The sequence below is a fragment of the Salmo trutta genome, chromosome 29 (assembly GCF_901001165.1).
Source record: "Salmo trutta chromosome 29, fSalTru1.1, whole genome shotgun sequence".
NCBI classification, from domain to species: Eukaryota; Metazoa; Chordata; class Actinopteri; order Salmoniformes; family Salmonidae; genus Salmo; species Salmo trutta.
This window is the reverse complement of record NC_042985.1, coordinates 44,832,162-44,858,224: the sequence shown is the minus strand read 5'-3', so window position 1 is coordinate 44,858,224 and position 26,063 is coordinate 44,832,162. Positions and strand designations below refer to the sequence as shown.

Below are 26,063 nucleotides of genomic sequence, written 5' to 3'. Positions count from 1 at the left end.
GAGGTGGTTTGCACTTTCAGTTTTGCGCGAATGCTGCCATCTATCCACGGTTTCTGGTTTGGGTAGGTTTTAATAGTCACAGTGGGAACAACATCGCCTATACTCTTCCTGATGAACTCAGTCACCGTGTCTGTGTATACGCCAATGTTATTCTGAGGCTACCCTGAACATATCCCAGTTTGTGTGATCAAAACAATCTTGAAGCATGGATTCTGATTGGTCAGACCAGTGTTGAATATACCTTAGCACAGGTACATCCTGTTTGAGTTTCTGCTTATAGGAAGGGAGGAGCAAAATGGGGTTGTGATCTGATTTGCCGAAGGGAGGGCCTTGTAGGCAACCCGGAAGGGGGAGTAGCAGTGATCGAGAACCACAGTCAATGTGTTGATAGTACTTTGGTAGTGTTTTCCTCAAATTTGCTTTGTTACAATAAATGCGGCCTCAGGATATGTGGTTTCCAGTTTTCACACAGTCCAGTGTAGCTCCTTGAGAATATACACGGCTGTGACTATAACCGAAGAGAATTTTCTTGGGAGATAATTCGTCGGCATTTGATTGTGAGGTATACTAGGTTGGGTGAACAAAAGGACTTGAGTTTCTGTGTGTTATCATGAAACAAACACTACCGCCTTTCTTCTTCCAGGAGAGTTCTTTATTATTGTCTGTGGGATGTACTGAGAACCCAGCTGGCTTTATGGATGGAGACGGGAGAGAGCCATGATTCTGTGAAACAGTGTATGTTACAGTCCCTGATGTCTCTCTGGAGGGAGATCCTCACCCTGAGCTTGTCTACTTTATTGTCCATAGACTGAACATTAGCTAGTAATATACTCGGAAGCGGTGGATGGTGTGCACGCCTCCTGAGTCGGACTAGAATACCTCTTCTCCGCCGGCGGCATCTTGGAGCAGCCTCTGGGGTAAGTTCAATTGCCCTGGGGGGTAAGAACAAAGAATCCAATTCGGCGAAGGCATATTCGTGGTCGCAATGCTGGTTAGTTACCGCCGCTCTGATATCCCAAAGTTATTTCCGGCTGTATGTAATAACACAAAAAAAACATTGTGGGCTAATAATGTAAGAATTAACACACCAAAAAACAAAATACGGCAAAGTTGCTTAGGCGCTAGAAGCAGAGCTGCGATGTTTGTCGGCCTCATCGTACAGTATGTCCCTAATGTCTGTGACTACACACACTTCCCAACACTTCCTGTCCTTATGTTAGATAATAACCAATATCAGATTGCTTTTAATTTTATATCTCAGCAACATACAGTAGGACACATGCTAATCAAGGCTGTCAGCAATGAGGTGATGATGCAAAATGCATTATCATGACTGTTTATGTTCTGTACCGAAAGGGTTCTATCTCAAAACCTTGACTCCTTTAACTGTATGCCAGCGGTTCTTTCTCATTGTAGAGAGTGGTGGTATGATGGACAGAGCCTGCTCCCTCAATGGAACCCCAGAGAGCATTGAGTGAGTTTCTATATTGAGACGTTGAACGTGACAGAAATTCTATAAACTCAGTAGCAGTATCGGCAACAATCCTTTGTCATTTTGAAAAGAACAATATGTCCCCTTATTGATGGTCTATAGATTCTCACACGCTGTATTAACTGCAACTCTGTTGATACACATTTATTTAACTGTTACTCCATAATATTACAGTAATTGACAATACATAATACAGTTTTAAAAACCACATTGTGGACCAATCATAAAATGTTGACACTGTAAGCAGTCATAGTAGGCAATCATAGTACAGTATGTAATTGGTATTGACTATAATACATCACATCATCTATACATCATTGATATGCAACTGTTTGCTCTCCACCAGGCAGGCCAAAAGAATGCTTGGGCAGATAGTGGACCGCTGTCGAAACAGCCCTGGGTTCCACAGCGTGGCTGAGGACATCAGCTCAGTCCACGAGATGCTCATCCCAGCCAGCAAAGTGGGCCTAGTCATCGGGAGGGGAGGGGACACCATCAAGCAACTGCAGGTATGCCTTCTAAGAGAAAGAAAAATGTAATCAGTTCTCTTGGGCTATAATACTCCCTCTAGCCTACTATACTAATCCACTATGATCTACAACTAGCCTTATTACTACCATTATAACCGCAGTCACTACTGGTACTAGGCCTACAAAGCTTTTTTAACCCCACTACAACTTATTTCGCAACCATAAATACTTCAAGACAAGCATGCACACACATTTTCATTTGGAAATGTTCTTTTTCTAGTCTCTGCAGTCTTTTCTCAACTGTATCCACCTGTAAAGCTCATTTGTGATTTGAACATCAAGTAATTACAAGTAACTGCCAAAATAAAGGAAACACTTGAGTAAATGAGGGTTGTGGCAGCTCTGTTATGGTGTGGGGTCAGGGGTTAAAGTTCTCCCTTCCTCTCAGAAACACTTATCCATCCATCGACTTACTCATCCATTCTCATTCATTCCCACACAACATATAGCCTATGCATCCACACACCCATTCTCTCCCACCCTCCTAGACATATTCATATTCACCATCCCTTACTCTTCCCTCATACTCCTGTTCATATACACAAACACACCCACGCACATACAATAGAACAGATATAAGATAAGACTATTTTAAATACATTTTTTAAATGTATACTTTTTTTAACTAGGTAAGTCAGTTAAGAACAAATTCTTATTTACAATGACGACCTACACCGGCCAAACCCGGACGATGCTGGGCCAATTGTGCGCCGCCCTATGGGACTCTCATTCACGGCCGGTTGTGATACAGCCTTTATTAGTCCATACAGGGTGAAATATGTCTTCTGCTTTTATCCAACCCGACAGATATACACACACATCCACACAAACACACATTAGGTTGGAGAGGCAGTAAAATGAATAAGCGTTCTGGGTAGATTAGGAGAGGCTGTCTAGTCATTATTATTCCTTGTTTGCCATTTATAGCTAATATTCAATGGTTGTTATTGGTGAGAGTGGAGATGGGATTGGGATGGTGTGGCTGGGAGGGCATCAGACACTTCTCTGAATTAGGTGTGATGCCTTCGGTCTCTTTGTGGACCCACTCTCTCCAAGTAGAGCCCCACCAGCCACTATATTTTAATTTGTTAGGAGAGGAGTTGGAGTTTAAAAGCCCTAAAAAGGCAGACTGCCTCAAAGTATAAAGAAGTACTTTACTTTAAAAAAATGTGTGTGTTCTCTGTTAAATGGCTGTTCTTTCTACATGGTCACACGTTATATAATTTGCATAATGTACAGTCGTGGCCAAAGGTTTTGAGAATGACACAAATATTAATTTCCACAACGTTTGCTGCTTCAGTGACTTTAGATATTTTTGTCAGATGTTACTATGGAATACTGAAGTATAATTACAAGCATTTCATAAGTGTCAAAGGCTTTTATTGACAATTACATGAAATTGATGCAAAGAGTCCATATTTGCAGTGTTGACCCTTCTTTTTCAAGACCTCTGCAATCCGCCCTGGCATGCTGTCAATTAACTTCTGGGCCACATCCTGACTGATGGCAGCCCATTCTTGCATAATCAATGCTTGGAGTTTGTCAGAAGTTGTGGGTTTTTGTTTGTCCACCCGCCTCTTGAGGATTGACCACAAGTTCTCAATGGGATAAAGGTCTGGGGAGTTTCCTGGCCATGGACCCAAAATATCAATGTTTTGTTTTCCCCGAGCCACTTAGTTATCACTTTTGGCAAGGTGCTCCATCATGCTGGAAAAGGTATTGTTCATCACTAAACTGTTCCTGGATGGTTGGGAGAAGTTGCTCTCGGAGGATGTGTTGGTACCATTCTTTATTCATGGCTGTTGTTCTTCGGCAAAATTGTGAGTGAGCCCACTCCCTTGGCTGAGAAGCAACACCATACATGAATGGTCTCAGGATGCTTTACTGTTGGCATGACACAGGACTGATGGTAGCGCTCACCTTGTCTTCTCCGGACAAGCTTTTTTCCAGATGCCCCAAACAATCGGAAAGGGGATTCATGAGAGAAAAGGACTTTACCCCAGTCCTCAGCAGTCCAATCCCTGTACCTTTTGCAGAATATCAGTCTGTCCCTGATGTTTTTCCTGGAGAGAAGTGGCTTCTTTGCTGCCCTTCTTGACACCTGGCCATCCTCCAAAAGTCTTCGCCTCACTGTGCGTGCAGATGCACTCACACCTGCCTGCTGCCATTCCTGAGCAAGCTCTGTACTGGTGGTGCCCCGATCCCGCAGCTGAATCAACTTTAGGAGACGGTCCTGGCGCTTGCTGAACTTTTTTGGGCGCCCTGAAGCCTTCTTCACAACAATTGAACCGCTCTCCTTGAAGTTCTTGATGATCTGATAAATGGTTGATTTTTGTGCAATCTTACTGGCAGCAATATCCTTGCCTGCGAAGCCCTTTTTGTGCAAAGCAATGAAGACGGCACGTGTTTCCTTGCAGTTAACCATGATTGACAGAGGAAGAACAATAATTCAAAGCACCACCCTCCTTTTGAAGCTTCCAGTCAGTTATTCGAACTCAATCAGCATGACAGAGTGATCTCCAGCCTTGTCCTCGTCAACACTCACACCTGTGTTAACGAGAGAATGAATTTCAATTCATCTGATCACTCTTCATAACATTCTGGAGTATATGCAAATTGCCATCATACACACTGAGGCAGCAGACTTTGTGAAAATTAATATTTGTGTCATTCTCAAATCTTTTGGCCGACTGTATATAATAATTATGTATTCATACTATGACTCTCTCGTCTTATTATTACATGGAATTGTCAGCAGATGTGTTTTTTTCTGCAAGAGTTGCATAAACATTTTTTTTTAAAGAGGAGCTACATTGGAGAAGCCTATGCTGCTACCTACTATAGTAACAGCAGAGGTGAAGGCATCCTGATAAATAATACTGTCAGGTGTGTGCATACTGGTAGCGAAGTCAGGTGCAGGAGAGCAGAGAGTTGTGAACAGGCGCACACTTTATTAAGGCAAGAGAAACAAACAGACAGACAGAACTGCGTCAAAACCTCCAGCCAATAGGCAAAAGTGCAAAACGCGCAAAACAGTCACAATAATTTATGTTTAACAATAAACATCTTCGTGAACAACACGGTAAAAGCAAACCAGTCTGGCGCGTCAGCAATTAACACGTAACACAAACAATTCCACACAATGACATGAGGGGGAACAGAGGAATAAATACATGCAGTGTGATTGGGGAATGAAAACCAAGTGTGCAGGGAACAAGACAAAACAAATGGATCAATGTAAAATGGAGCGGTGATGGCTAGAAAGCCAGTGACGTCGAACGCCGCCCGAACAAGGAGAGGAGCCGACTTCGGCGGAAATCGTGACAAATACACATTTTCTTCCCTTATATCCCAGCCCCCAGACCAAGAAGGTTGCTTTTTAATCTTGCATTGTACCTTACATGGGGTGAAAAACACATTATTTCATTGCATATCCCCCTAGGAGCAAATCTGTGTTTTTTAGATATACACTACTGTTCAAAAGTTTGGGGTCTGTCACGCACTGACCTGAGAGAGCCGGTTTTTCTCTGTTTGGTTAGGTCAGGGTGTGACATGGGGTGGGCATTCTATGTATTGTAATTCTATGTTGGTTTTTCCTTTGATAAGCCTAGTATTGTTTCCAGTCAGAGGCAGCTGTCTATTGTTGTCTCTGATTGGGAATCATACTTAGGCAGCCCTTTTTCCCACAGTCAGTTGTGGGATCTTGTCTTTGTTTGGTTGCATGTATTTTGACTACGAAGCTTTTCGTTCGTTGTGTTGTTTATTGTTTTTTGCTGGTTCACCTTTAGAATAAAAGATGATGAACTCAACTCACGCTGCGCCTTTGTCTACCTTGAACGACAGACGTTACAGGGTCACTAAGAAATTTCCTTGTTTTTGAAAGAAAAGCACAACAAATGTGCGTTTCTTTCAAAAGTGACCCCAAACTTTTGAACGTAGTGTAATTCAAGCTATATTAGATCAAATCCAGACAGGAACAATTTTTTTAGCAGGTGACCTAAATCACACATTTGTCAAGTTCGACAGACATAGCAATTAAAAAGGCACATTAAGGAGCCTCCAAAGATGCTGAAAAATGTCATATCTACATACAAATAATTTACAGGACACCTGGATATTACTTTTCCCAACCACCATGGACAGTTAGTGACAGAATATGGAGAATGAACATTTTCAAGAACCTGAAATTTATGAAATACGTAAATGATTTAAAATAAATCTTTACTGTAGACAGAGGAGACAGAAGAAACATTTTTTTTTATAAAGAACCCATAAGATATATTTACAAGGTAAAGAAGAAAATACAATTCCTGAACTTAAGCAGGAATAATATATTTTACTTTTGAAGAGATCCAACAACTATTGGTTAAACTCCAATAAAGCATACTATTTAACACACGCCAAACCAGTTAAACTCAGCAAAAAAGAAACGTCCTATCACTGTCAACTGCGTTTATTTTCAGCAAACTTAACATGTGTAAATATTTGTATGACCATAACAAGATTCAAGAACTTAGACATAAACTGAACAAGTTCCACAGACATGCGACTAACAGAAATGGAATAGTGTGTCCCTGAACAAAGAGGGGGTCAAAAGTAACAGTCAGTATCTGGTGTGGCCACCAGCTGCATTAACCTCTATGGGCTATGTGGGACGCAAGCGTGCCACCCGTGGCGCACTCTATCAACAGCAGGTGCATTTCAAGAGCGGCAAATTTGAAACCAAATAAATGTCAAAATTCAAATTTCTCAAACATACAACTATCTTACACCCTTTGAAAGATAAACATCTCCTTAATCTAACCACGTTGTCCGATTTCAAAAAGGTTTTACGGCGAAAGCATAAAGTTAGGTTATGTTAGGAGAGTACATTGACAATAGCTGTGTGTAATGTATTGTCAATTCAAAGACAGGCGTCACCAAAACCATAAAATCAGCTAAAATTATGCACTAACCTTTTACAATCTCCATCAGATGACACTCCTAGGACATTATGTTAGACAATGCATGCATTTTTAGTTCTATCAAGTTCATATTTATATCCAAAAACAGCGTTCTACTATGGCGTTGATGTTCAGGAAATCATTTCCCTCCAATAACCGGCAGTCAAGTCATCACAACAAAATAATTAATTAATATTAGAAAACATTGGTAAAATATTATATTGTCATTCAAAGAATTATAGATTTACATCTCTTGAACGCAATCGACTTGCCAGATTTAAAAATAACCTTACTGGGAAATCACACTTTGCAATAATCTGAGCACTGCGCCCAGAAAAATACGCTTTGCGATACAGACTAACCGCCATGTTGGAGAGATCTAAAATCTAAAATACTATGTAAATAATCCATTACCTTTTGATTCTCTTCATCAGATGTCACTTCCAGGAATCCCAGGTCCATAACGAATGTAGTTTTGTTCCAAAAACTCATCATTTATGTCCAAAAAGCTCCGTGTTGTTAGCACAGGATCTAAGCCAGCCGGACTTCACTTCGCGAACGGAAAAAATATATTTACGTTCGTTCAAACATGTCAAACGTTGTATCGCATAAATCATTAGTGCCTTCTTTAACCTGTTACATCTAGGGGGCAGTATTTTCACGGCTGGATAAAAAACGTACCCGATTTAATCTGATTATTAGTCCTGCCCAGAAACTGGAATATGCATATAATTATTAGCTTTGGAGAGAAAACACTCCAAAGTTTCTGAAACTGTTTGAATGGTGTCTGTGAGTATAACAGAACTCCTATGGCAGGCAAAAACCTGAGATGCTTCTGTTCAGGAAGTACCCTGTCTGAACATTTCTTGCCCTTCTTGATTCTCTCTATCGTTTACAAAGGATCTCTGCTCTTACGTGACACTTCTCACGTCAACAATGGAGTCTCACAGCCCGGGAAAAACAGGAATGATGTCATTCAAAGCCCTGGCTGAAGCACACGAGAGCAAATGCTGAGTGGTCAGTCAATGGACTAAGCCTTAGGCGCGTGACACGCCCCGCCCCCGGCTTTTGGTTTTTTCCTCAGTTTACAGACAGGCAGATTCCCGGTCGGAATATTATCGCTTCTCTACGAGATAAATTGCATAAATATTGGTTTTAAACAGCGGTTGACATGCTTCGAAGTACGGTAATGGAATATTTCGAAATTTTTTGTCATATTTTGCGTCATGCTCGTGGCCGAGATTTAGCGTTGGGATAGTGTCTAGAACGCACGAACAAAACGTCGCTGTTTGGATATAACGATGGATTATTTGGGACCAAACCTACATTTGTTATTGAAGTAGAAGTCCTGGCAGTGTATTCTGATGAAGAACAAGCAAGGTAAGAACATTTTTCTTATAGGAAATGTGATTTTGGTGAAGGCTACACTGGGTGGGTGTCTAAATAGCTAGCCCTGTAACGCCGGGCTATGTACTTACATTATTGCAAAATGTGCTTCATCCGAAAAGCTATTTTAAAATCGGACATATCGAGTGCATAGAGGAGTTCTGTATCTATAATTCTTAAAATAATTGTTATGCTTTTTGTGAACGTTTATCGTGAGTAATTTAGTAAAATCACCGGAAGTGTTCGGTGGGAATGCTAGTTCTGAACGTCACATGCTAATGTAAAAAGCTGGTTTTTGATATAAATATGAACTTGATTGAACAGACATGCATGTATTGTATAACACAATGTCCTAGGTGTGTCATCTGATGAAGATCATCAAAGGTTAGTGCTGCATTTAGATATGGTTTGGGTTTATGTGACATGATATGCTAGCTTGAAAAATGGCTGTGTGATTATTCCTGGCTGGGTACTCTGCTGACATAATCTAATGTTTTGCTTTCGCTGTAAAGCCTTTTTGAAATCGGACAGTTTGGTTAGATAAAGGAGAGTCTTGTCTTTAAATAGCTGTAACATAGTCATATGTTTGAAAAGTGTAAGTTTTCGGATTTAGAGGAGTTTGAATTTCGCGCCCCGCCCATCATTGGATATTGGAGCAGACGTTCCGCTAGCGGAACGTGTAGATGTAAGAGGTTAACCAGAACATGAATAAAATTCAAGGCGGACGATTGGGTTCTCTTTTAAAACGTATTGGAACGAGAGTACCCAACATGAACTCGTGTGCCAGGTGTCTAATCGGCCATCACCGTTCCAAGGCTCTTGTTCGGTCAGATCTCATAGTAGAAGACTAAAAATACTTTGTAAAGGCTGGTGACATCTTGTGGAAGCAATAGGAAGTGCCAAAATATTCATCAGCCCCTTTGTTTTTCAATGGCATAGGCTTAAAGTCAATTCAACACATCAGGTATCCACTTCCTGTCAGAATCTGTCTCAGGGTTTTGCCTGCCAAATGAGTTCTGTTATACTCACAGACACCATTCAAACAGTTTTAGAAACTTTAGGGTGTTTTCTATCCAAACCTGAACAATAATATGCATATTCTAGCTTCTGAGTTGGTGTAGGAGGCAGTTAACCTGTTAGGGCTAGGGGGCAGTATTTACACGGCCGGATAAAAAACGTACCCGATTTAATCTGGTTACTACTCCTGCCCAGTAACTAGAATATGCATATAATTATTGGCTTTGGATAGAAAACACCCTAAAGTTTCTAAAACTGTTTGAATGGTGTCTGTGAGTATAACAGAACTCATATGGCAGGCAAAAATGGAAAAATTTGAAATCGGACAGTGTGGTTAGATTAACGAGAGTCTTGTCTTTAAAATGGTGTAAAATAGTCATATGTTTGAGAAATTGAAGTAATAGCATTTCTAAGGTATTTGAATAACGGGCCACAGGATTCCACTGGCTGTTACGTAGGTGGGACGATTTCGTCCCGCCGACCCTAGAGAGGTTAAAGACAAGACTCTCGTTAATCTAACCACACTGTCCGATTTCAAAAAGGCTTTACAACGAAAGCAAAACATTAGATTATGTCAGCAGAGTACCCAGCCAGAAATAATCAGACACCCATTTTTCAAGCTAGCATATAATGTCACATAAACCCAAACCACAGCTAAATGCAGCACTAACCTTTGATGATCTTCATCAGATGACAATCCTAGAACATTATGTTATAAAATACATGCATGTTTTGTTCAATCAAGTTCATATTTATATCAAAAACCAGCTTTTTACATTAGCATGTGACTAGCATGTGACTAGCATTCCCACCGAACACTTCCGGTGAATTTACTAAATTACTCACGATAAACGTTCACAGAAAACATAACAATTATTTTAAGAATTATGGATACAGAACTCCTTTATGCACTCGCTATGTCCAATTTTAAAATAGCTTTTCGGTGAACGCACATTTTGCAATATTCTGAGTAGATAGCCCAGCCATCACAGGCTAGCTATTTTGACACCCACAAAGTGTGGTACTCACCAAACTCCGATTTACTATTAGAAAAGTTTGATTACCTTTGGTGTTCTTCGTCAGAATGCACTCCCAGGACTTCTACTTCAATAACAAATGTTGGTTTGGTCCCAAATAATCCATAGTTATATCCAAATAGCAGCGTTTTGTTCGTGCGTTCAAGACACTATCCGAAGGGTAAATAAGGGTGACGCGCCCGACGCGTTTCGTGACAAAAAAATTCTAAATATTCCATTACCGTACTTCGAAGCATGTCAACCGCTGTTTAAAATCCATTTTTATGCCATTTTTCTCGTAAAAAAGCGATAATATTCCGACCGGGAGTGGTTGTTTTCGTTCAAAGAGAGAGAAAGTAAACATGGTGTCAGCTCGGGCACACGCCTCCAGTCTCATTGTCCTCAGATCGACCACTTACAAAATGCGCTAATGTTTTTCAGCCAGGGCCTGCAAAGCCACCATTCAGCTTTCTGGCGCCTTCTGAGAGCCTATGGGAGCGTTAGAAAATGTCACGTCATGCCAGAGATCCCCTGTTTTGGTTAGAGATGATCAAGAAGGCCATGAAATGGTCAGAAAGAGCGCTTCCTGTTTGGAATCTTCTCAGGTTTTGGCCTGCCAAATGAGTTCTGTTATACTCACAGACACCATTCAAACAGTTTTAGAAACTTTAGGGTGTTTTCTATCCAAATCAAACAATTATATGCATATTCTAGTTACTGGGCAGGAGTAGTAACCAGATTAAATCGGGTACGTTTTTTATCCGGCCGTGCAAATACTGCCCCCATCCCCAACATAAGACACTAACAGCTTACAGACGGTAGGCAATTAAGGTCACAGTTATGAACACTTAGGACACTAAAGAGGCTTTTCTACTGACTCTGAAAAACACAAAAAGAAAGATGCCCAGGGTCCCTGCTCATCTGCGTGAATGTGCCAGGCATGCTGCAAGGCGGCATGAGGGCTGCAGATGTGGCAAGGGCAATAAATTGCAATGTCCGTACTGCGAGATGCCTAAGACAGTGATACAGGGAGACAGGACGGACAGCTGATCGTCCTCGCAGTGGCAGACGTGCACGTGTAACAACACCTGCACAGGATCGGTACATCTGAACGTCACACCTGCGAGACAGGTACAGGCTGGCAACAACTGCCAGAGTTACGCCAGGAACGCACAATCCCTCCATCAGTGCTCACACTGTCCGCAATAGGCTGAGAGAGGCTAGACTGAGGGCTTGTAGGCCTGTTGTAAGGCAGGTCCTCACCAGACATCACCGGCAACAACGTCGCCTACGGGCACAAACCCACCATCGCTGGACCAGACAGGACTGGCAAAAAGTGCTCTTCACTGACGAGTGGCAGTTTTGTCTCACCAGATTCGCGTTTATCGTCGAAGGAATGAGCGTTACACCAAGGCCTGTACTCTGGAGCGGGATCGATTTGGAAGTGGAGGGTCCATCATGGTCTGGGGCGTTGTGTCACAGCATCATTGGACTGAGCTTGTTGTCATTGCAGGCAATCTCAACGCTGTGCGTTACAGGGAAGACATCCTCCTCCCTCATGTGGTACCCTTCCTGCAGGCTCATCCTGACATGACCCTCCAGCATGACAATGCCACCAACCATACTGCTCGTTCTATGAGTGATTTCCTTCAAGATGGGAATGTCAGTGTTCTGCCATGGCCAGCGAAGAGCCCGGATCTCAATCCCATTGAGCACGTCTGGGACCTGTTGGATTGGAGGGTGAGGGCAAGGGCCATTCCCCCCAGAAATGTCCGGGAACTTGCAGGTGCCTTGGTGGAAGAGTGGGGTAACATCTCACAACAAAAACTGGCAAATCTGGTAGAGTCCATGAGGAGGAGATGCACTGCAGTACTTAACCTCTACGGGCTAGGGGGCAGCATTGAGAATTTTGGAAAAAATATGTGCCCATTTTTAAAATGCTGTAAAATAGTCATATGTTTGAGAAATTGAAGTAATAGCATTTCTAAGGTATTTGAATAATGCGCCACAGGATTCCACTGGCTGTTGAGTAGGTGGGACGCAAGCGTCCCACTGGCCCAGAGAGGTTAAACTCAGTTTTGCACAATTCCTGACATTTAATCCTAGTAAAAATGCCCTGTCTTAGGTCAGTTAGGATTACCACTTCATTTGAAGAATGTGAAATGTCAGAATAATAGTAGAGAGAATGATTTATTTCAGCTTTTATTTCTTTCATCATATTCCCAGTGGGTCAGAAGTTTACATACACTCAATTAGTATTTGGAAGCATTGCCTTTCAATTGTTTAACTTGGGTCAAACATTTCGGGTAGCCTTCCACAAGTTTCCCACAATAAGTTGGGTGAATTTTGGCCCATTCCTCGTGACAGAGCTGGTGTAACTGAGTCAGGTTTGTAGGACTCCTCGCTCGCACACACTTTTTCAGTTCTGACGACATATTTTCTATAGGATTGAGGTGAGGGCTTTGTGATATCCACTCCAATACCTTTGTTGTCCTTAAGCCATTTTGTCACAACTTTGGAAGTATGCTCTGGGTCATTGTCCATTTGGAAGACCCATTTGCAACCAAGCTTTAACTTCCTGACTGATATCTTGAGATGTTGCTTCAATATATTCACATAATTTTCCTACCTCATGATGCCATCTATTTTGTGAAGTGCACCAGTCCCTCCTGCAGCAAAGCACCCCCACAACATGATGCTGCCACACCTGTGCTTCACGGTTGGGATGGTGTTCTTCGGCTCGTAAGCCTCCCCCTTTTTCCTCCAAACATAACGATGGTCATTATGGCCAAACAGTTGTATTTTTGTTTCTTCAGACCAGAGGACATTTCTCCAGAAAGTACGATCTTTGTCCCCATGTGCAGTTGCAAACTGTAGTATGGCTTTTAATGGCGGTTTTGGAGCAGTAGCTTCTTCCTTGCTGAGCGGCCTTTCAGGTTATGTCGATATTGGACTCGTTTTACTGTGGATATAGATACTTTTGTACCTGTTTCCTCCAGCATCTTTACAAAGTACTTTCATCTCTAGGAGTCCGAACACAACTCCTTCCTGAGCGGTATGACGGCTGTGTGGTCCCATGGTGTTTATACTTGCGTACTATTGTTTGTACAGATGGACGTTGTACCTTCAGGTGTTTGGAAATTGCTCCCAAGGATGAACCAGACTTGTGGTCTACAATTTCTTTTACACTCTCTGTGGAATGTTGTCCCTCTCCTGTTCAATGGCTGTGCGAAGTTGCTGGATATTGGCGGGAACTGGAACACGCTGTCATACTTGTCATTTCAGAGCATCCTAAACATGCTCAATGGGTGATGTCTCGTGAGTATGCAGGCCATGGAAGAACTGGGACATTTTCAGCTTCCAGTATTTGTGTACAGATCCATGCGTGCATTATCATGCTGAATCATGAGGTGACGGCGGCGGATGAATGGCACGAAAATGGGCCTCAGGATCTCGTCACGGTATCTCTGTGCATTCAAATTGATATCAATAAAATGGAATTTGGTTCGTTGTTCGTAGCTTTTGCCTGTCCATACTGTAATCCCACTGCCACCATGGGGCACTCTGTTCACAATGTTGACATCAGCAAACCGGTCGCTCACATGACGCAAGCGGTTGTGAGGCCAGTTGGACATACTGCCACATTTTCTAAGACAACGTTAAAGGCAGCTTATGGTAGAGAAATGAACATTAAATTGTCTGGCAACTGCTCTGGCCGTCATTCCTGAAGAAATACTCACTAGTAGGGATGTAAAAATATTTGAGAGAAATAAGCATTTTGTGCTTATGGAACATTTCTGGCATGTTTTTTTCAGCTCATATATAATGGGACCAACATTTACATGTTGAGTTTATATTTTTGTTCAGTGTAGATTATGAAGACTTAAGATATTAGTGTTTCAAGAAAGGAGTGTATATTTGGCCTGGCAAAGCGTCTTTTTCTCTGACTGAATGGAAATTGATAATTTAGTTTTTTACTCCACTGATCTCGGCTGGTCTCGGGAAGAAAATAGAATCAAGACCGAGTACAAATGTATCTGACACCGAGACGAGACCAAGACACTCTGTCGTCTCAAGAACAGTCTCGTAACACTGCTTTCGACCATCTTGAAGGGCCTTTTTTCTATTCAAAACTTTGGAAGCCTTCAACTTTCCAGCTGAAACAATACTTTTCATAAAAATATTATATAAATATCCAGAAGCAAAAATATAAACCAATAATACATTATTTGATGAATTTGCTTTAGAAAGGGGCACAAGACAGGGATGTCTTCTCTCCCCCCTCCTGTTTGCTTTGGCAATTGAACTGAGACAGGACCCAAACATAACAGGTATCAGTATTGGTAAACATGAATATAAACTACATTTATTTGCCAACGATCTCCTGATATACCTGACTAATATTGAAAACTTTCAGAATACTCAAAAATCTCAGGATATCAAATTTACATGGTAAAAAAATGAAATAATGGCAATAGGAAAAATAATATCTCATGGACCACAAAAAATATCTAACACTTATGATGTTTAATAAGTGACAACAAACAACAAATATTTAAAGGTAATTTTATCCCATTACTCAACAGGTTTAAAGCAGATCTAGTTAAATGAAGCAATCTTCCCATGAATCTTACTGTTAGAATAAACCTCTTCAGAATGACATGCATTCAAACATTTTTATATTTATTCTCTGTAATATCAATTGCCTCCACCAAAGACATTCTTTAAAAAAGTAAACTCTGCTATAACAGACTTTATGTGGGCAAGTTAAACTCATAGAATAAATTAAGTTTTACATCTTCCTAAATTTCCGGACTTGGAATTGTATCAACTCGCTACCCAAGCTTTTACTTGCAATATATTGTTAAATGAACTAAAGAGGAACAATCAGTACATATTGAAGATGCGCATGCTAATCCTCTGAACCTTTAGTAAGTCTATTTTCAAATCAAATTGTATTGGTCACATACACTTTTTTTTGTTGATATGATTGCGGGTATAGCGAAATGCTTGTGTTCCTAGCTCCCACAGTGCAGTAGTATCTAACAATACACACAAATCTAAAAGTAAAAGAATTGAGTTCAGAAATATATAAGTATTAAGAGGAGCAATGATATTGACAAAAATACTGTAGAATAGAATACAGTATATACACATGAGATAAGTAAAGCAGTATGTAAACATTATTAAGGTAACTAATGTTCCATTATTAAAATGGCCAGTGATTCTATGTTCATAAAGCAGCAGCCTCTTAACTTCTTAGATCTAGGCGTTCCGCTAGCGGAACCCCAAGCCAACAGCCAATAGGATCCCATGGCGCGAAATACAAAAACAACTAAAAAACCACAATTCAATTTTCTCAAACATACGACTATTTTAGACCATTTGAAAGATAAACCTCTCCTGAATCCAACCACGTTGTCCGATTTTCAAAAAGGCTTTACAGCGAAAGTAAAACATTAGATTATGTTGGGATACCACCACAGCAACAAAAAAAACAACACAGCCATTTTCCTAGCAAGGACAGCCATTTTCCAAGCAAGGGTAGCCGTCCAAAAGCACAAAACCAGCTAAAATTATGCACTAACTTTTGACGATCTTCATCAGATGACACTCCTAGGACATTATGTTAGACAATACATGCATTTTTTGTTCCATCAAGTTCATATTTATATCCAAATAACCCATTTTACATTGGCGCGTGACGTTCAGAAAATGTATTCACCCCAAAATGTCTGGTGAATGGGCACCATAATTTACAGAAATAGTCATCATAAACCTGGACAAAATATATAACAATTAATTAAAGAAGTATAGATGAACTATTCATTTATGCAACCGCTTTGTCAGATTTCAAAATAACTTTACGGAGAAAGCACATTGTTCAATATTCTGAGTACTGAGCCCCAAGCTATTCAGTTAGCCAGCCGTCCAGCCACGGCATCCACAAAACGCTGAAATATGTTAAAAATATTATCTTACCTTTGCTGATGTTCGGCTGAATGCACTCGGAAGGTCTCCCACTTCCACAAGAAATGTTCATTTGTTCGATAAAGTCCATAATTTATGTCGAAATAAATCCTTTTTGATGACGCGTCCAGATCACCATTCCAAAATGCATCTATCTACCGTCGACGAAAAGTTATAAAGTTCCCTCAGCGTTTGTAGAAACATGTCAAACCATGTTCACAATCAATCTTTAAGGTGTTTTTAACGTAGAATTTCGATAATATTCCAACTGGACATTAGCAGATTCTTTACAGAAGAAAAATAAAAATGGCTAGCCCTACGTGAGTGCGCACGAGGTAAGTCAATGACACCAGGTCGACCACTTACTGTTCCGGGTATTATTCAATCAAATTGCATTGTAGAAGCCTCAAACAAGGTTCTAATGACTGTTGACATCTAGTGGAAGCCTTACGAAGTGCAATATGACATCACAGACACTGTAGTTTAGATAGAACATCATTTGAAATGACAACAACCATGTGAGGTCAAACTTCCTGGTTGGATTTTTCTCAGGTTTTTGCCTGCCATATGAGTTCTGTTATACTCACAGACATCATTCAAACAGTTTTAGAAACTTCATAGTGTTTTCTATCCAAATCTACTAATATGCATATCCTACCTTCTGAGTAGGAGGCAGTTTAATTTGGGTACGTTTTTCATCCGGCCGTGAAAATACTGCCCCCTATACTCAACAGGTTAAGGTGCAGGGTTGAGTAACCGGGTGGTAGCGTGCTAGTGATGGCTTTTTAACAGTCTGATGGCCTTGAGACAGAAGCTGTTTTTCAGTCCTTCCGTCCCAGCTTTGATGCACTTGTACTGCCATCGCCTTCTGGATGATAGTGGGGTGAAGAGGCAGCGGCTCAGGTGGATGTTATTCTTGATGACCTTTTTGGCCTTCCTATGACATCGGGTGTTGTAGGTGTCCTGGAGGGCAGGCAGTGTGCCCACGGTGATGCATTGGGCAGACCGCACCACCCTCTGGAGAGATCTGCGGTTGCAAGCGATGCAGTTGCCATGCGGTGATACAGCCCGATAGGATGCGCATCTGTAAAAGTTTATGCGGGTCTTAGGGGCCAAGCCGAATTTCTGCAGCCACCTGTCTGTGTGGGTGGACCATTTCAGATTGTCAGTGATGTGTACACCAAGGAACTTGAAGCTTTCCACCTTCTCCACTTCGGTCCTGTCGATGTGCTCCCTCTGCTGTTTCCTGAAGTTACATTTACATTTTAGTCATTTAGCAGACGCTCTTATCCAGAGCGACTTACAGTCATACATTGTTTTTCCGTACTGGTCCCCCGTGGGAATCGAACCCACAACCCTGGCGTTGCAAACACCAATTGAGCTACATGGGAAGTCCACGATCATCTCCTTTATTTTGTTGACGTTCCTGGCACCACTCCGCCAGGGCCCTCATCTCCTCCCTATAGGCTGTATCGTCATTGTTTGTAATCAGGTCGTCTGATTGTGTCGTCTGCAATCTTGATAATTGTGTTGGAGGCGTGCGTCATTGGTGAACAGGGAGTACAGGAGGGGGATGAGCACGCATGCTTGTGTGCCCCCTGTGTTGAGGATCAGCGAACTGGAGGTGTTGTTTCCTACCTTCACCACCTGGGAGTGGCACATCAGGAAGTCCAGGACCCAATTGCACAGACCCAGGGCCCCGAGCTTAATGATGAGCTTGGAGGGTACTATAGTCAATGAACAGCATTCTTATGTAGGTATTCCTCTTGTACAGATGGGATACAGCAGTGTGCATTGCGATGGCCATTGCATCGTCTGTGGATCTATTGGGGCGGTAAGCAAATTGGAGTGGGTCTAGGGTGTTTATTTTTTTTCTTTTACCTTTATTTAACTAGGCAAGTCAGTTAAGAACAAATTCTTATTTTCAATGATGGCCTAGGAACAGTGGGTTAACTGCCTTGTTCAGGGGCAGAATGACAGATTTTTATCTTGTCAGCTCGGGGATTTGATCTTGCAACCTTTCGGTTACTAGGCCAACGCTCTAACCACTAGGCTACCTGCCGCCCCTTAAGGTGATATGATCCTTAACTAGCCTCAAACGCTTCACGATGACAAGTGAGTGCTACGGGGGGGATAGTCATTTTATTTTTATTTCACCTTTATTTAACTATGCAAGTCAGTTAAGAACAAATTCTAATTTAAAATGACATCCTACCAAAAGGCCTCCTGCGGGGATGGGGGCTGGGCTAAAAATAATAATATAGGACAAAACAGACATCACGATTAGAAACAACACTACATAAAGAGAGAACTAAGACAACAACATAGCAAGCCAGAAACACATGACAACACAGCGTGGTAGCAGCATGGTAGCAACACATGACAACAACATGGTAGCAACACAACATGGTACAAACATTATTAGACAGACAACAGCACAAAGGGCAAGAAGGTAGAGAACAACAATACATCACGCAACGTAGCCACAACTGTCAGTAAGTGTGTCCATGAGTCTTTGAATTAAGAGATTAAGATAAAACTGTCCAGTTTGAGTGTTTTGTTGCAGCTCGTTCCAGTCGATAGCTGCAGCGAACTGAAAAGACGTGCGACCCAGGGATGTGTGTGCTTTGGGGACCTTTAACTTTTTAGTGATAGGGGGCAGTATTCGGAAATTCGTAATGAATGACGTGCCCAAATTAAACTGCCTGCTACTCTGTCCCAGAAGGTAGGATATGCATATTATTAGTAGATTTGGATAGAAAACACTCTGAAGTTTCTAAAACTGTTTCAATGATGTCTGTGAGTATAACAGAACTCATATGCCAGGCAAAACCTGTGAAAAATCCAACCAGGAACTGGGAAATCTGATGCTTGTAGTGTTTTCAAGTCATTGCCTATCTAACACACAGTGACTTAGGGTTCATTTTGCACTTCCTAAGGCTTCCACTAGATGTCAACAGTCTTTAGAACGTTGTTCCAGTGAACAGAGAGCGAACAAGAAGGCCTTGAAGTTGGTGACTCAGAAAATGACATGAGTTCAGTGGCGTGTGTTCACGTGAGAGGTAGCTGTGTTCCATAACGTTTTTGAAGACATTGGAATCGTCCGGTTGGAATATTATGGGCGATTTATGTTAAAAAGGCCCTAAAGATTGATGCTATACATCGTTTGACATGTTTCTACGAACGTAAATATAACTTTTTTAGACTTTTTGTTGTGAAATTTTCATCGCGCTTCCTACATTTGGAGTAGCTTACTGAACGCGCTAACAACAAGGAGGTATTTGGACATAATGATGGACTTTATCGAACAAAACAGCATTTATTGTGGACCTGGGATGCCTGAGAGTGCATTCTGATGAAGATCATCCAAGGTAAGTGAATATTTATAGTGCTATTTATGATTTTAGATGACTCCAAAATGACGGGTGTCTGTATTGCCTGCTGTTGTTTTCTGAGCGCTGTACTCAGATTGCAAAGTGTGCTTTCACCGTGAAGCTTTTTTGAAATCTGTCACAGCGGTTGCATTAAGAAGATGTTTATCTATAATTCTTTAAATAACAATTTAATATTTTATCAACGTTTATGATGAGTATTTTTGTAAATTGTTGTGCTCATTCACCGGAAGTTTTGGAGGCAAAATATTTTCTGAACATCACGCGCCAATGTAAAATGGGTTTTTTGGATATAAATATGAACTTTATTGGATATTTTTGTTGTTATTCTGTCTCTCACTGTTCAAATAAACCTACCATTAAAATTATAGACTGATCCTTTCTTTGTCAGTGGGCAAACGTACAAAATCAGTAGGGGATCAAATACTTTTTCCCCCCACTATATTGTGTAACATTGAGTCCTAGGAGTGTCATCTGATGAAGATCGTCAAAGGTTAGTGCTTACTTTTAGCTGTATTTCTGGTTTTTGTGACACCTCTCCTGCTTGGAAAATGGCTGTGTGGTTTTTCTTGTTTAGGCGCTGTCCTAACATAATCTAACTTTATGCTTTCGCCGTAAAGCCTTTTTGAAATCGGACAATGTGGTTGGATTAAGGAGAAGTGTATCTTGTGAAATAGTTGTATGTTTGAGAAATTTGAATTATGAGATTTTGTTGTTTTGAATTTGCCGCCCTGATATTTCACTGGCTGTTGATAGTGTGTACCGCGGGTACACGTAGCCCAGAGAAGTTAACAGAACTTGACTGGCAGAACGGGTGTTGGGTGAGGGCTGTAGTAGATATCTCAGGTAGGGGGGAGTGAGGCCTAAGAGGGTTTTATAAATAAGCATCAACCAGTGGGTCTTGCGACGGGTGTATAGAGGAGTATAGAGTGCAGTGATGTGTTCTATAAGGGGCATTGGTGGCAAATCTGATGTCCGAATGGTATAGAACATCTAACCGCTCTCGAGAGCAACCTTATCTGCTGATCTATAAATTACGTCTCCGTAATCTAGCATGAGTAGGATGGTCATCTGAACCAGGGTTAGTTTGGCAGCTAGGGTGAAAGAGGAGCATTTACAATAGAGGAAACCAACTCTAGATTTAGCTTTAGCCTGCAGCTTTGATATGTGCTGACAGAAGGACAGTGTACCATCTAGCCATACTCCCAAGTACTTTAAAACCTCTTACATCTAGACGTTCCGCTAGCGGAACACCTGCTCCAATATCCAATGATAGGCGTGGCACGAAATACAAACTCCTCAAATCTGAAAACTTCAATTTTTCAAACATATGACTATTTTACACCATTTTAAAGACAAGACTCTCCTTTATCTAACCACACTGTCCGATTTCAAAAAGGCTTTACAGCGAAAGCAAAACATTAGATTATGTCAGCAGAGTACCCAGCTAGAAATAATCAGACACCCATTTTTCAAGCTAGCATATAATGTCACAAAAAACAAAACCACAGCTAAATGCAGCACTAACCTTTGATGATCTTCATCAGATGACACTCCTAGGACATTTATGTTATACAATACATGCATGTGTTGTTCAATCAAGTTCCTATTTATATCAGAAACCAGCTTTTTACATTAGCATGTGACGTTCAGAACTAGCATTCCCACCGAACACTTCCGGTGAACTTACTAAATTGCTCACGATAAACGTTCACAAAAAACATAACAATTATTTTAAGAATTATAGATACAGAACTCCTTTATGCAATCGCGGTGTCCGATTTTAAAATAGCTTTTCGGTGAAAGCACATTTTGCAATATTCTCAGTAGATAGCCCGGCCATCATGGCTAGCTATTTTGACACCTACCAAGTTTGGTACTCACCAAACTCAGATTTACTATAAAAAAAATTGGATTACTTTTGCTGTTCTTCGTCAGAATGCACTCCCAGGACTTCTACTTCAATAACAAATGTTGGTTTGGTTCCAAATAATCCATAGTTAGATCCAAATAGCGCCGTTTTGTTGTGCGTTCAAGACATTATACGAAGGGTAAAGAAGGGTGATGCGCCCGGCGCGTTTCGTGACAAAAAAAATCAAAATATTCCATTACCGTACTTCGAAGCATGTCAAACGCTGTTTAAAATCAATTTTTATGCGATTTTTCTCGTAAAAAAGCGATAATATTCCGACCGGGAAACCCTGTTTTCGTTCAAAGACTGAAAATAAAAACATGGAGTCGTCTCGTGCATGCGCGCACCAGTCTCGTTGTTCTCAGATCGACCACTTACCAAATGCGCTACTGTTTTTCAGCCATGGCCTACAAAGTCATCATTCAACGTTCTGGCGCCTTCTGAGAGCCTATGGGAGCGTTAGAAAATGTCACGTTACAGCAGAGATCCCCTGTTTTGGATAGAGATGATCAAGAAGGCCAAGAAATAGTCAGAGAGGGCGCTTCCTGTTTGGAATCTTCTCAGGTTTTGGCCTGCCAAATGAGTTCTTTTATACTCACAGACACCATTCAAACAGTTTTAGAAACTTTGGAGTGTTTTCTATCCAAAGCTAATAATTATATGCATATTCTAGTTTCTGGGCAGGAATAATAATCAGATTAAATCGGGTACGTTTTTTTATCCGGCCGTGAAAATACTGCCCCCTATCCATAACAGGTTAATGAGGTGACTACCTCAAGCTCTAAACCCACAGAGGTAGTCAGCCCCTCTCCACAAGGTGTGATTTCTTTCCAAACCACATGGCCTTTGTTTTGGAGGGGTTCAGAACAAGGTTAAGGGCAGAGAAAGCTTGTTGGACACTAAGAACGCTTTGTTGTAGAGCGTTTAACACAAATTCCGGGGAGGGGCCAGCTGAGTGTACGGCTGTGTCATCTGCATATAAATGGATTAGAGAGCTTCCTACTGCCTGAGCTATGTTGTTGATGTAAATTGAGAATAGCGTGGGGCCTAGGATCGAGTCTTTGGGTATTCCCTTTGGTGACAGCAGATGTTCTGACTTTATACACTGCATTCTTTGAGAGGGGTAGTTAGCAAACCAGGCCAAAGACCCCTTAGAGACACCAATACTCCTTAGCCAGCCCACAAGAATGGAATTGTCTACCGTATCAAAAGCTGTAAAAAGAAATGTAGAATAATACTTTAGTTCAGTTGCCTTTGCTTTCTTGGGTACAGGAACAATGTTGGACATCATGAAGCAAGTGGGGACAGCAGACTGGGATAGGGAGAGATTGAATATGTCCATAAACACTCCAGCCAGCTGGTCTGCACATGCTCTGAGGATGCGGCTAGGGATGCAGTCTGTGCCGGCAGACTTGCGATGGTTAACACGCTTAAATGTCTTACTCACACGTCGGCCACGGAGAACGAGAGCCCACAGTCTTCGTGAGCGAGCCATGTCGGTGGCACTGTGTTATCCTCAAAGTGGGCGAAGAAGGTGTTTAGCTTGTCCTGTAGCAAGACGTCGTGTCCGTGACTGGTTTTCCCTTAGTAATCCGTGATTGTCTGTAGACCCTGCCACATATGTCTCGTGTCTGAGCCGTTGAATTGCAACTCCACTTTCTTTGTACTGACATTTTTCCTGTTTGAATGCCTTACGGAGGGAATAACTACACTGTTTGTATTCAACCATATTCCCAGTCACCTTGCCATGGTTAAATGCAGTGGTTCACCCTTTCAGTTTTGTGTGAATGCTGTCATATTTCCATGGTTTCTGGTTTGGGTAGGTTTTAATAGTCACAGTGGCAATAACAGTCACCATGTCGCCCTGAGCTCGTGTATATGTATACGCCAATGTTATTCTCATAGGCTACCCGGAACATATCCCAGTCCATGTGATCAAAACAATCCTGAAGCATGGATTCCGATTAGTCAGACCAGCTTTGAAAAGACTTTAGCACTGGTACTTCCTGTTTGAGTTTTTGCCTATAGGAGGGAAGGAGCAAAATGGAGTCGCAATCTGATTTGCCGAAGGGAGGGCTGGGGAGGGCCTTGTAGGCATCTCGAAAGGAGGATTAGCAGGGGTCAGGTGTTTTTCCAGAACGAGTACTACAGTCAATGTGTTGACAGAACTTCAGTAGCGTTTTCCTCAAATTTGCTTTGTTAAATCCCCAGCTACAATAAATGCAGCCTCGGGATATGTGGTTTCCAGTTTGCAGAAAGTCCTGTGTAGTTCCTTGAGGGCCGTCGTGGTATCGGCTTGAGCGGGAATATACACGGCTGTGACTAACCGAGGAGAATTCTCTTGAGAGGTAATGCGGTCGGCATTTGATTGAGGTATTCTAGATTGGGTGAACAGAAGGACTTGAGTTTCTGTATGTTATCATGAAACATACACCATGCCTTTCTTCTTCCCGGAGAGTTCTTTTTTCCTGTCTGCATGATATACTGAGAACCCAGCTGGCTGTATGGATGCGACAGTATATCCCGAGTGAGCCATGATTCTATGAAACATGGTATGTTACAGTCCCTGATGTCTCTCTGGACGGAGATCCTCGCCCTGAGCTCGTCTACTTTATTGTCCAGAGACTGAACATTAGCGAGTAATATACTCTGAAGCGGTGGATGGTGTGCGCAACTCCTGAGTCGGACTAGAAGTCCACTCCGAATACCTCTTCTCCGCCAGCGGCATCTTGGAGCATCCTCTGGGATAAAGTTGTAATGTTGGTGAGTTACCAGCACACACAAAAAAAATATCCTTAGCAAATTTGCTTAGGAGCTAGAAGCAGAGCTGCCATGTCTGTAGGCGCCACCTTGCCATCGATTTTTGAAAAGATAAATCTAAGAACATTAACAACTTCATAGTTAAGAACGCTATAACAATATGGAAGAAAATTAAACGTATTCTACAAGAACCAATATTATTCCCTAAAAACACAACCCTATGAAACAATCCTTTGATAGCTTTTCAGAATTGGCCCACATGGAAAACTAAAGGCATAGAAACCGTAAATAACTTAGTAATAGGAAGTTCAATTATTTCCATCACAGATTTCAAAAGCAATTTTTGACTGACCAATGTAGACATTTTCCAATGCATGCAACTTAAACCCAGTATAAACCAATGTATAGAATGTATTATACAAGAAACAAAATTCACAAATTATACAGCACAATGGCAGTGTCATGTCTTAAGTGTAAAACTAACAAGGTCTCAATAATTCATGCCTTCTGGGAGTGCTATAAAGTCCAAAATTCATGGGCAGACTTAGAAAGTTGGCTGTCAGAGGTTTTACAAAGAAAGATTAGAATTAAACTTTACAATCAGCATATTTCAAGACATGGCATATGGGGGTGCGATGAGATACCCAATGCGGTGGACCATACTTTTCTGTACTTAAAAGCTGGAAATCAAATTATCCTCCATCACTATGCCACTGGATGAATCAAATGTATATGTGTGCTACAGAGATAAATCTAACAGTTCGGTTTAAGGCCATATGACATAGTGCTACAAGCAATGGAATGTTCCGGGGGATGAAGGATGAGTGTGGTTGTGAGACATACCTCAACTAACCTGTACCCCTGCACATTGACTGAGTACCGGTACCCCCTGTATATAGCCTCATTGTTGTTATTTTATTGTTTAGTTAATATTTTCTTAACTCAATTTTCTTAAAACTGCATTGTTGGTTAAGGGCTTGTAAGTAACAACACCTGTTGTATTCGGCGCATGTGACAAATACAATTTTATTTTATTTGTATGGTTGCAGTGGGAACGTGGGTCTGAGCAGGTGTGATGATGTTTAGAAATGTGTTTGTCTTTATTGTGTTTATGTATAGTTGTTATTGTTTGAAAAATAATATAAATAAATAAGACACCAGGACTGAGCTTCTCAGTCCTTCAACGTAAAAAATTATCCCTGAGAGGACCATCCAACCCCCCAAGCAAGGGACCTGGAATTGGTCAAACTCGCAGGTTTAATACATGTACAAAATTATCCTCTTTCCCTAAAAGCATGATGGTCATGACTTTCTTACATGAAAAGGAGGTTAACTTGGCCCCAGACAATCGATCTGAGATGGATTTAAATTTCAGTCATGGGATTTTTGTTGTTGTTGCTTTAACCCCTGTGTGGGGTGCATTTTCCTGGCATGGTTTAGGTCTACTCAACTCCTTAGAGGGCAAGGTAAACGCCAATAAATACATAGCCATTCTGAGTGATCACCTGCAACCTATGGTGAATTATTTATATTCTGATGGGAGTGGTCTCTTCCAACATAATGCCCCCATCCACAGAGTGGCCACTGAATGGTTTGATGAGCATGAAAACGATGTAAACCATATGCCACGGCCGTCTCTGTCACT

The 26,063-nt window shown here is 41.4% G+C and overlaps 1 protein-coding gene across 4 annotated transcripts in view; it reads left to right on the top strand.

The window, feature by feature from the left end:
- Positions 1 to 26,063, top strand: part of LOC115167686 (far upstream element-binding protein 3) — a 76,205-nt gene that overhangs the window by 27,260 nt on the left and 22,882 nt on the right. For all 4 annotated transcript variants that reach the window (XM_029722332.1, XM_029722331.1, XM_029722329.1 and 1 more), the window contains 2 exons: positions 1,417 to 1,474; positions 1,839 to 2,001. In XM_029722332.1, the coding sequence (XP_029578192.1) occupies positions 1,417 to 1,474; positions 1,839 to 2,001 (221 nt within the window). The remainder of the gene's footprint in view (positions 1 to 1,416; positions 1,475 to 1,838; positions 2,002 to 26,063) is intronic.